Source organism: Gracilinanus agilis, chromosome 2, assembly GCF_016433145.1.
Source record: "Gracilinanus agilis isolate LMUSP501 chromosome 2, AgileGrace, whole genome shotgun sequence".
NCBI classification, from domain to species: domain Eukaryota; kingdom Metazoa; phylum Chordata; class Mammalia; order Didelphimorphia; family Didelphidae; genus Gracilinanus; species Gracilinanus agilis.
In genome coordinates, this window is record NC_058131.1 from 544,496,592 (window position 1) to 544,509,020 (window position 12,429).

Sequence of the window (12,429 nt, forward strand, 5' to 3'; positions counted from 1 at the left end):
TGTCTTTATTTTGCCTCCATTATTCCTCACTTGACTCTATCTGTTCCCATAGCTAACAGCTGTTAGAATGTAAGTTCCTTGGAGGCAGGGGTTTTACACCTCTTTTTGTGTCCTTAGAGGTTAGCACATTGCCTGGCACTTACTAGGGCAATTTAATAAGTGTTTATTGATTGATTTCCAATTGATTTAAAAAGACAGAGAAAGCAAATCCAATTTAGAGGGATTTTAGAGGCAGGAAGGTACAATAATGTTATAATGAAGGTGCAGTTAGGGCCAAATCATGAAAGAAGCTAAATAAATGAGAGTTTACATTTTAATGTAGGGCAATAGGGGAAGCCACTAGAGTTCATTGAGTAGAGGTATAACAAGGTCTGGGTTTAAGGGAAAATTCTTGGGCAGCTGTGGAGAAGAAGGACTTAAGGAGAGAGAGACCTTAGTCAGGGAGACTGAAGCCATTGCAATAATCTAAGGAAGAGGACTGAACCTAAGATGGCAGTTGTGTGAAGAAAGATAAAGGTTCTTATGTAAGCGATCCTGTGAAATGGCAAGATTTGGCAAATGATTGAACAGGTGGGGTGAGAGAAAGTGAGGAGTCTAGGGAAAGCACTGAGGTTATGAATTTGGGACACCAGATGAATGGTGGTACTTCTGCACGAATTAAAGAAGTTTGGAAGAGGGTTTATTTTGAAGACAAGATTTCTGTTTTGAATGTTAGCTGATTGAATAACATCATAGAGCAACAGGGTAATAATTTTTGCTTTTTTCAAAGGTTATGAGAAAAATGGTTTGTAGACCCTAATGTGCATGTTAGCCATTATCTTTTATCCATTTCTAGTCAATTGCCTTCTTTTCTTTCTGCTTTTCTCTCTTTTTTTAAAAAAATGTTTTAAAATTACCTTTACTTTCGATCTTAGAATCAATATTGTGTCTTGATTCCAAGGCAGAAGAACAGTAAGGGCTAGGCATTAAGGGTTAAGTGTCTGAGGCTAGATTTGAACTCAGACCTCCTGTCTATGGGCCTGGCTTTCAATTCCTGAGCCATCTTGTTGCCCCATCTCTGCTTTTATATTGATCTACATCACCACCTACTGATTAGGCATTTTGAAGATGATGCACCAGATCCAAACTCCTCAATTCTGTAAGAAATAAAGAGTAGAGGTATGACAAGATCTGGGTTTAAGGTCCTTATTTTTCATAAAGTTTATTAGTATTTACTTAGATAGGAAAAGGCAGAGAGAGAGAAAAAAACCTATTCTAGCTAGCCACATTGGTGGTCTTAACACAGCTCCCTCAGCCACCTTCTTAGCTGGTCACTGCAGAAAAACAAAAAGCAAGCACTTCCTGGATCCCCTCTTTTATTCCTTCCCTTAACATCAATTTCAGAATCATTTCCAGATCAAGTGCCTAGGTCATTTTCCCATGACCCACACTTGGTGGCATCAGTGACATAACTCATGTAGACTCACACAGATGTGCACCAACTATGTTACCCAGAAGAGGGAGGGAAGGGGAAAATTTTCCTCATATATTTCTAAAACAGAACTCTTTTATCTTCCCTCCCCACTCCCATTTTTACAAACTTCTAATTCCCGAAAGCAATGATAATGAACCTTTTAGAGACAGAGTGCCTCTTCACCCAGGGTGTCCTCCCCCACCCCCCTACCCCAGACACGGGAACTAGGAAGTGCTCCCTTTGGGCTGCTGGGCAGAGGGGTGGGTGAAGTGAGGAATCTTCTCAGGTGCATGGAGAGGGGGAGGGGAATAGCTTTGTCCAGAATTCCTCTGGATTGCTAGTAACGAACTCTTGGCAAGTAACTGCAGGTATGGTGTGTCCACAGAGAGGGCTCTGTGCACCCTTTTTTGCCATACGTTAGCCATTACTGCCCTAAAGAAGATTTTTAGCTAGCCTTGCCATCACCTAGATTTACTACTTCAGGGTCACTCTGCTGATTTTCTCTCACTTATAGCATCTCTTGCATTTATCCCCTTCTCTCATTTGACAACTGCTCTAATTAAGGCATTCTTCACCTTTTCTCTGGACTGTGAGCAGCAATAGCTTCTTAACTGTCTTTCTACATCAAGTCTCCTCACTCCAATCTATTCTCCAAATAGCTGCCAAAGTGAGTCCTCTGCTTAACATTAAAAACTCTTCTATACCTCTTTATTTCTTGCCTTAATATACAGTTATTCTTGTTCTCCCATTGTTCATGAGAGCCAAATTGAAATACATGTAGTACTTTCTCTTAAATTGATATACTTATCTATTCACAAACTTTCCCCATGTCTAGAATGCACTTTCTCCTCATTTCTGCCTGTCAGGATAACAAATTTTTTAAAAACTCAGTTCAAGTCCCACTTTATACAAAAACCTTTGCTGTGCCTCCCTCCTAAAAAAATATAGCTGAGAGAGAGAGAGAGAGAGAGAGAGAGAGAGTGAGAGTGAGTTACTCAGTAAGCATTTTTCAAGCACCTTGTATGTGCCAAGCACTGCAAAGTTCTGGGAGTTATAAAGAAAGACAAAAATGGTCAGGTAGCTCAATCCAATGGTGGAGGCAACAGGCAAGCAACTGTGCAGGCAAGTTAATAGATAAATTGGAAGTTATCAATAGGGAAGTAATTAGAATTAAGGGGATCAGGAAAGGCTTCCTTTAGAGACTAAACTCTCACAGTTTAGTCGATACTTAAATGAAGTCAAGAGAAGCCAGAAGGGGAAGAGGAAGATGGAGAACGTTCAGCAAAACATATCTGGAGTTTGGTAGATGGAGGGTCTTATATGAGGAATTTCAAATAGGTCAGTGTATCACAAGAGTACATAGGAATAGAGATTTAAGGCATAAGAAGTCTGGATAGTTGTGGACGAAAGGGCATTATGAAGAAATTTGAAAGCCAAACAGGATTTATATTTAATTCTGGGGATGATAGAGAGCCACTGGAGAATATTGAGTAGGAGTATGGGGTGATAATGTCAAATCTTTCACTTTTTAGGAGGATCACTTTGATAGATGAGTGGAAGATGGATTGGAGTGGGAAGAAACTTATAGTAGAAACACCCCTCCCCAACTATTGCAATAGTCCAGGCATGAAATTATGAGGGGCCTTCATCAGGGTGGTAACAGTGTCAGGAAGGGAGGGCATATGAGAAGTGTTAAAGATGGGGTGAGAGTGAGAAGTTGTAGATGAGACCTAGGTTGTGAGCCTGGGTAACTGGGAAGATGATGGTACTCGGTGTGGAATAGAGATAAGGAATTTCGTTTAAAACATGTTAATTCATCAAGTTCTGGATGTCTACCAGGCAGTTGGAAATGTGAGACTGGAGACCAGTGAGAGGTAAGGGGCTGAATAAATGATTTGGGAATTATCAACATAGTTCTAAGTAATTAAATCTCTAGGAACTGATGCTAGATCATGAAGTAAAATAGTGTAGAGGGAAAAGAGGGCTCAGAATAGAGCTCTGTGGGATATCTAAATTAGCAGGGTTAGTGATAGATGAAAAAATCTAGCAAAAGTCTGAGAAGAAAGTGGACCTTTGCTTGTTGTATAGATACACAATTCTTTTGATAGTATCAAAGCTGGTGCTTCAGAAATACTTGTTGATTTACTGACTTTATTTTTCTAAACCGAAAAATCTCAGTATTTTTATTCTGGTCTGATAGTAATGTTCCCCTTCCTGTTTTCCATCTTTCCCCACAATTCCTTTGAGCATTTTAGTTTTCCTTCTCTAAGTTTACTTTGTTCTGTGTTTATAATTGGAACCTCTCACATAATGAAGAGTAATTGCTGATATTGTTGTGTGGTTATTAAGATTGTATCTAATTTTGAATTTCTGTGGTTCTTTGTTTTCTAAGATCCCCCAAATGACTAGTATACTTTGCTTCTTTTTAAGGACATTCAGACAGCCTTATTGTTTCTTTTCTTTTTGTCAAATTTTGGCTTTATTCTGCAGAACAGAATTAACCTTTCATTCTGATTTTCTGGTTTAATTTTTTAAATACCTGACAATATTGTTCTCTAATACAATATTTTAGAATCTTAAATATTTAAGAATTTACTTTTCATCCCTCCATCTTACTATATTCAATTATCATAATAATGATTTTCAAGAAAATTACTTACAACCCCTTTTGAAAAACATTTATACATTTTCTCAGGGTATGAAGAATCAGTATACAATCTCAGGATACATTGAAAACCATTTGTTGGAGAAGAATTAGACAAGTGCCACTCTTTCTTGAAAAAAATTTGCAAGCAAAGAATTGCAAATAAAATGTGGAAGTAAATAAGGGCAAAGTGCATTTTAAGATGAATTTCAACATATTTAAACAGTAAGGAATAAGGATCAAGACAAAATTTGCTCACAAAAAGGAAATAACCAGTGGATTTATTATTCCTGTAATCTATAAGGCTCTTCTTCTAGTTCCTTCATCCTTGTTCTTCCCATTATCTATAAATATTCCATGATTTAAAACAATGAATGAATAAATGGATATTTCTTTATTTGATCATAACTTTTGATAATTTCATCTCTCCCTATGACTTAATCATTCTAAGCCTATTCTCCAACCTCATCTTAATCTCCAGTCACTTTACCCTTCGGCACCTTTTCAAGCCATTATCCTTTCTCTGACTTTACTTTCCTCTCTTTCCAATCTTAACACCATAATTAACTAGTTCAATGCCACACTGCCCTTTATTCTGGAAATCTTGCCCCTGGGCCTATCATCTTTCATTCCTTTCCAAACCTCAGTCCTGCATTACCAAGCTAGAGGAAGTCATACAACTGAATTTACTTGGTCAGTTGTAGTTTTGTAACAAGAAGGTAGTTATTTTTCCTTTTTTGTAATTGTCTATCCCATTTCAATTAGAGTATATTCCAGAACTTTTATTATCTCTTCAGTCCTCTTATATACCCACATACTCTTTAGTTGAGGACACCACCTTTTATACTATTAAAAAAATAAAACCTCAAAACTTTTTATACCCTTTTCTTTATATCAGAATTCCTTACTACTTACAGCTACTCTCTCCTCCTTTACTTCAGCCTCTGATGAGACAGCCCTTTTCCTTGGCAAAGCCAGCTCCTCTACTTGTGCCCTTGGTCCTATCCCCTCCCCATCTTATGCTGTAGATTGCAACTGCAATCTCTCTTTATCTACTGGTTTCTTCTGTTTTCTGTAAAACATATCATATCATCAAACAAACACCCTATATTTCTCTGCTTCTCAGTAAAAGGCCTAGAAAAATCTATTTACAGGTTTTCCTGTTCTTCCATTCTTCCTTTGAGATTTGGCATCCAATCTTATTACTCAATTTAAAAGTATTTTAAAAACAATTTCATTTATTCTTAATACCAACAATCCTTTTACAGTCATAATTTAGAAAATAATGTTCATTGTTATTATTTCATAAAGTTTATCTTCTTTTTTTAGTCCCAGAAATCCTGGATAGAAAATACTTTGACCAAGAGGGAATGCGTTTATATTATACCAAGTTCAAAGGACCCTCACAGGTAAGCAAGCTATTGTTTTTCTTCAATAAACATCTAAAAATATTTAAGCAAATTTCCGATGCTTTTATTTTTATTTTCAACCACTCTGTCTCCCCATGATTAATTATACTGAATCATCTTTCTGTTTTGGAGGATCTCCTAAGGGAATAATAGGTGGCAAAAAAAAAATGGTTTCTTCCTAAATATAATCCTTATGAGCATAAAGCACTCTGCTATAAAATGTTTACTTCCCTTAACTCACTGACAATTGACTTTAGTTTTGCTTGACTCATCACTCCCTTAATCTACTCTCCCTCTAATTCTTTAATTTACTCCTGTCTTTTCCTTCTACTTCTCTGTTAAGTGTAACACGTTTCTGTATGTGTGTGTATTCACTTGACCATTTCAGATGAGAACGAGGTTCAGATGTCAGCCATTTCTCTCCACTATTTGTTAATATACGTACCTACTTTCACATCTGATTGTGAAATAAATTCCCCTTCATGTTCCTTCTACTTCCCTAGAGTATTCCTCTTCCCTTCTCTTTTTCTTAAGATCGTGAAACCAAACCAAACCACTCCTGGGCTTTATATAATTAAACTTCCTCTTTTATTACCTTGATGATGATAGGGTTCAAAAGGGACACATATCATTTCCTCATAATAGAATATGAATAGTTTATCCTTGTTTAGTCCTTTATCATTTTTCATTCCTGTTTACCTTTATATGTTTCTCTTCATTCCTGTGTTTCAATATCAAAGTTTATATATATCTCTGGTCTTTCCACCAAGAATACTTGAAAATCCTTTATTTCATTAAAGATCCTTTTTTTCCCCTGTAGGATTATATATTCAGTTTTACTGGGTAAGTTATTCTTTGCTTTAAGCTTGTCTGTGTGATTCTGACTGTGGCACTTCAATACTTGAATTCTTTCTTTCAGCCTTTTTGTAGTCTTTTTTCTTTGACCTGGAGACTTTGGATTTTGGCTATAATGTTCTTGGGAGTTTTCATTTTGGCATTTGTATCAGGACATGATTGATGGATTTTTCCTATTTCCACTTTATTTCAGGTTCTAAGATATCTAATTAGTTTTAAGATTTTTTGGAATACAATGTCTAGACACTTTTTTTTTGGTCATAGCTTTCAAATAGTATAATGGCTTAAATTTTTTTTCCTTGATCTGCTTTCCAAGTCATTTTTGCTATGAGATAGCTCACTTTTTCTTTTTTTTTTCTTCAGCATTTTGACTTTGTTTTAATACTTTTGTTTCCTCATGAAATTTGTGATTTCTCTTTGGTCTATTTGAATTTTCAGGGAGCTTGTTTCTGGGTAAAGGTTTTGTACCTCATCTGCCAAAAGTTAATTCTCTTTCAAATGCTTTGTTCTATAGCTCATTTTTTTCCCTCCAATTTTCCCCCCTAGTACTCTCATTTCATTTATAAAAACATTTTAAACTCTTTATTTCATTGTTTTTGTTTGTAGAATTTGAAGAGCTGCTAAAATGAAGGAAAGTAACATGCATAAATCAAGTAGGGGGTGAAGGAGGAGAAATTTTAATAGTTTTCAAGGAAATGGCAAAGACTTAGCAAAGAGTTGTCTTTTGTATAAACGTAATGATGTTCTTTCAGCAATTCTCTAAAGCAGTGAATCAAAGGAATCCCTGCAGGGTGCATACTGACTTAAAAGACTATAAATTAACATTGTGTTATGTTTTTATTTATAATATTAAACTTTTCTCAGTTATATTTTGACCTGTTTGTGGCCTCAGTTGAGTTTGACACCTCTGTTCTAAGTCAGTGGGGTAAGAAATCTTTATTTCTGTGAAGGATAGATAACAAATTCAGTATTCCTTGTATATCTGAATTATTTCTTAAATAATAGGATTTCATTAGTCATTTGCTATAAGTATAGATACAAATATTAGAATATCCACAAACTTTATTAACTCTGTATAAACTCAAGTAACAAAGTCTTGTATTCAGTGAATTCCCAATTTGTTGCTTTGGTTGGTGCTGAATGAGGCTTTACTATGGCCTCCTCTTCTACCTCAATTGGACAGATTTTTAATCTGCATCAATATTCTTTTGAGAATAGACACTTTGAAATTTGGGTATTTGATTCCACTAGCCCTAGTAATGAACTCCTGAAAACATAATTGTTTATATTTTACTTCTAGAGAAACAAAGTTGTCAAAAACAGTTTTTTAAAAGCCTTAAGTTGTGCTAGTTTTTAATAAAATACATTACGTTACTATTCGTAGTTAAAAAAACATGATTACCTAACAGAAGGATTGTCAGGTTACTTTAAGAAGCAAATCTCTTTAGTTGGTTAAAAATAGAATAAGATTTATATTCAACTTTTAATTAAGAACTATTAGGAGTACAGCTGAAACATAACTTTTCTCTTGACATTTTATGGAAAAGGGCAGCTAAAGTGGTTCAGTGGATAGAATGCTGGGCCTGGAGTTCAAATGTGGCCTCAGGTACTTACTAGCTGTGTGACCCTGGGGAAGTAATTTAACCCTGTTTGTCCTTTTTTGGAAGACATTTTATGGAGAGTTACATATAAATAATTTTCATTCTTATTTTAAAATGAAGTATATTAATTTTATTTTACAGATGCCTTCCAGGATGTCAGATTTGTCAGCAACTTGTCAGGTAAGTTAGACTTTTTTCTAGATGAACATTATGGCTTCATTATTTCAGAGGCATTTGAGCAGGTACCTTAAAAAAATGGAAATTCAAGTAGTCTTTAGTATGAAAAAAAATTGGCAATCTTACAACTGACACAGTTTCATATAACTAAAGCTTTATAAAAATGTTTTACAGGGGCTGCTGGGTAGCTTGGTGGATTGAGAGCCAGACCTAGAGATGGGAGTTCCTGGGTTCAAATCTGGCCTCAGACACTTCCCAGCTGTGACCCTGGGCAAGTCACTTAACCCCCATTACCTAAACCTTACCACTCTTCTGCCTTAGAACCAATACATAGTATTGATTCTAAGATGGAAGGTAAGGGTTTAAAAAAAAAGTTTTACAAAACCTACTATTGCCCTCCAGTTTTTAAAAAAATTGATATTATTTGATTTTTTTATTATCTTTATTAGTAAGAAATTAATGCAAACATATATGGGTATCTCTCCATAATGTTGAGTGTCATTTTATTTCTCCAGGTGATCTTTCATCCATTTCTTATTTTGACATTCTAAAATATAGGGAAAATAGGGACAAAAAAGGAAGCAATCTCTGTTCTCATATTGGGACATCCAAATAAATGTAGTCATAATTTGAGGAAAAATCAAGCACTAAAATATGGAAACATGAGGAAAAATTTCTTAGATAACTTGACAGATGAACCTTGGTAGAGTTTTGAAGCAGATATGAAGTTGGATCGTATCCCAGGCATGAGATACAAGTTGTAGAATTGCCTATCATTGTAATCACATGCAGTACTACCATTTGGCTGTAATGTTGCATACATTAATAGGAATAATGTTAAGTAAGGCTCGATAGCTGAGTTGAATCCAGAATGTATATGGTTTCATATGTAAAACTAAAGGTTTTTGGATGATGGGTTGGGTGAGTGGAGAGACAAAAAGCACAGATTCTATTCGGAGTCTGTTATAGTAATCTAGGTAACATGTAATGAGGGCCTGATTTAGAGTGGACCCTGTAGGTAGATCAAAGTAGACCGATGTAAAGCATTTTTTGTGTTATATAATAAAAAAGAGGTATTTTGGACAGAATATTGACAGGCTTTGTCACCTGATTGGGTACAGAAGTTTGGGAAGAACGGGGAGTCTACAGTGAATCTGAGGTTATGAGCCTGAGATATTGGGGAGGATGATGATGCACTCACTAGAAAAAGAGATGTTAAACTTAATCAGGGAACATAAATTTTCTGTTTTAAATACAGCAATTTTAGATACTTTGGAAGAATTCATGAGAGCCTATCTTTTCTCAAAAAAAGTACTAATAGTAAGTATGATGATCTACCAAGAGACTAGTATGCTATGAGAGGTTTTTAAGTGGTCACTATGGAGAATGTGAGAATAGCAAGTCAATCAGGAAAGAATAAAAGGATTGCTTTGTAGCAGAAAGAGCTCAGTTGAATTTACATAACATGAATTTCAGATGGACCCATTTTCCTCAGTGGCACAATTATTTAAATCAGCTCTGGATTAGAAGGAGGGTAACAGTAGATCTTAGAATTGACCATGGTTGCAGATTGCAAAGATGTGAATGATAGCAGGACAAGATAGCAAGGGAAAGAAAAAGAAATGATTGAGACTTTGAAGGGAATTGAGGTGATGAACTGGGACCGACAGAGAATGAGAATGAATCATGATGAAGATGAAGGACTCATTTCAAGTGGAGTAAAACAGAGTAGTATGGAAGAAAGAATTTTGTTTAGAGAGGACATTTTCAGACATTAAATGCATGGACATAGCATAGTTTGGAGTGATGATTGTGTATAGGGCTTGAAGTAAAGTTGAAATATAGGTTATGGGAATCGAGGTTGATTAACCATGTAACTGTGTTCATCAAGTAGGACTATTGATATTTACTTTTTAGTTTGTCATATAATGGAAGATCAGAATCTTTTCCTCACACAAATGTCAAAAACAACCTGGTACTTTCCTTTTTTTCTTTTTTGTTGTAATTGAAAATTTTGATTTGTTCTAGCATAAACCTAAGTGATTTAAAAATCATTATGCATTTACATGACTTAGAATTTTTCAAAACTCCTCATGCTGTTTATTATTTTTTTTTTATTTTCTAGGTCTTAGTCTACATTCTAAAAATTAACTAATTCATTTTTTACCAATTACATGTAATGAATTTTGTATTTTTTAAAAAGTATGATTTCCAAATTAAAGAGGAACATTTACCATTTACTTAAAAGATATATCTTGAAAATATACTGGCAATTTTTTTTCATTCTCTTTATTGCTTTGTTAGTGTGTTAATAACCAATATATCTATGGGTTTCAATGAATTCTTATGAAGTAATAGGGAAAATATTGCTTAATTTCTTTTAGATAATGCTGCTCAATAAAATAATTTCTTTTTTTCCATAGATGCTTCTGTGGTCGCTTGGTCAGGCAACATGCTTGTTTTACTGCAAGTCTTGCTATGAAGTACTCAGATGTGAAATTGGGTGAACATCTAAATCAAGAGATAGAAGAGTGGTCAGTGGAAAAACACACAGAACAGAGCCCCACTGATTCTTATGGTGTCATTAATTTTCAAGGAGGTTCTCATTCCTATAGAGCTAAGGTATATGCCATTATATTAATAATTACATGAAATAGTTAAAGGACAGAATATCCTGGCCAGGGAAATCTTACATATAATTATCCTATTCAACAATCATGCATTTACTCTCTTCTATATGCAGATCATTATAAGGGTAACTAGGAAAAATGCAGAGATAACATTGATACAGCATCAAAATAATACAAAATAGAACATGAGATGAGAAATAGAAGCATTGACCATTTCCTAAGCTTACCTAGAACCTGCAGGGTTTTTTAAAAAAATTGAACAATACTTTTTTTTTTTTTTAAACCCTTGTACTTCGGTGTATTGTCTCATAGGTGGAAGATTGGTAAGGGTGGGCAATGGGGGTCAAGTGACTTGCCCAGGGTCACACAGCTGGGAAGTGGCTGAGGCCAGGTTTGAACCTAGGACCTCCTGTCTCTAGGCCTGACTCTCACACCACTGAGCTACCCAGCGGCCCCTGAACAATACTTTTTAAACAACTTTAATAATAAAACATTTATGAGTCATTTTCTTTGGTTATACTTCTCTTCAGTTCAGTGGTGTCTGAAATTAGTAGATGTCTGCTGCCTAGGATTATTTTGTTAACTTAGTGATTTCAACTGTAATAGGCATTGAACTTGTATTAAAATTTTGTCTTAGACATTATTTTGCAACTTTTTTTGGTGTGAGCTAACAATAAATAAAATGTTGCCAAATAGTTATCCTTTTTCAAGGGGTCAGAGGTACCCATTGATCTGACTATATGCCACATCTTCTCCTGGTTTCTTTCCCCCCAACATTACTTTTACAATTCTTGATCTTGAACAAGAAACTATCACAAGTCATAAAATAAAGGAAACACTATTGGGACAAAAATATTTAGCTAATTGTTTTAAGAATAAGATAAAGATCTTTTTAATAACTCATACTTATAAATTTGGAATCCTGATCATCCACCAGCATGTACTAGTTCCTAATTATGTGAATATTTTAGATTCAAAAGCCTGCTTCTTTCTCCTGTGGAAAAAAAATTTATGCTGTGAAATAATGTGCTACATAAACCTCAATATTAATTGTTTTATCTCCTTACATACTTTAGTATGTGAGACTGTCATATGACACCAAACCTGAAATCATTCTGCAACTTATGCTTAAAGAGTGGCAAATGGAATTGCCCAAACTTGTTATTTCCGTACATGGTGGGATGCAGAAATTTGAACTTCATCCACGAATTAAGCAGTTGCTTGGCAAAGGTCTTATTAAAGCTGCAGTAACAACCGGAGCTTGGATTCTAACTGGAGGAGTGAATACAGGTTTGTGTTAGATTACATAAAATTTTAAGTTTTAAATGTGTCATTTTATATTAAATAGTTAAGTGTCTCTGAAAATTGAGCTTTTAACACCACCACCAGAAACTCAGCATGTTATTTAAACTGTGTTCGCTTTGATATCTTGTCTTCAACTTAAAAATAGTTTAATAAAATTAATGCTTTTAAAATAAATTTAAAAAGTATTTTTGCATTGAAAATGTAATACTTCTAATTATAATGATAATCTCAATTGACTGATTTTTGGATAAAAATATAAGTTTATTGATTATAACAGGTTTATTGATTATGTCAGTATCATAACTGATAAAGAGATACAGGTCTCAGTGACTCTGTTGGTACTTGGAATGACCTG

At 34.8% G+C, this 12,429-nt stretch overlaps 1 protein-coding gene across 1 annotated transcript in view; it reads left to right on the forward strand.

The window, feature by feature from the left end:
* The first annotated feature begins 772 nt into the window (after positions 1 to 772).
* TRPM7 (transient receptor potential cation channel subfamily M member 7) overlaps positions 773 to 12,429 on the forward strand; it is a 105,959-nt gene continuing 94,302 nt past the window's right edge. Inside the window, exons 1-5 of the mRNA XM_044665170.1 lie at positions 773 to 784; positions 5,427 to 5,506; positions 8,104 to 8,142; positions 10,563 to 10,761; positions 11,846 to 12,059. Coding sequence (XP_044521105.1) covers positions 773 to 784; positions 5,427 to 5,506; positions 8,104 to 8,142; positions 10,563 to 10,761; positions 11,846 to 12,059 — 544 coding nt within the window. The remainder of the gene's footprint in view (positions 785 to 5,426; positions 5,507 to 8,103; positions 8,143 to 10,562; positions 10,762 to 11,845; positions 12,060 to 12,429) is intronic.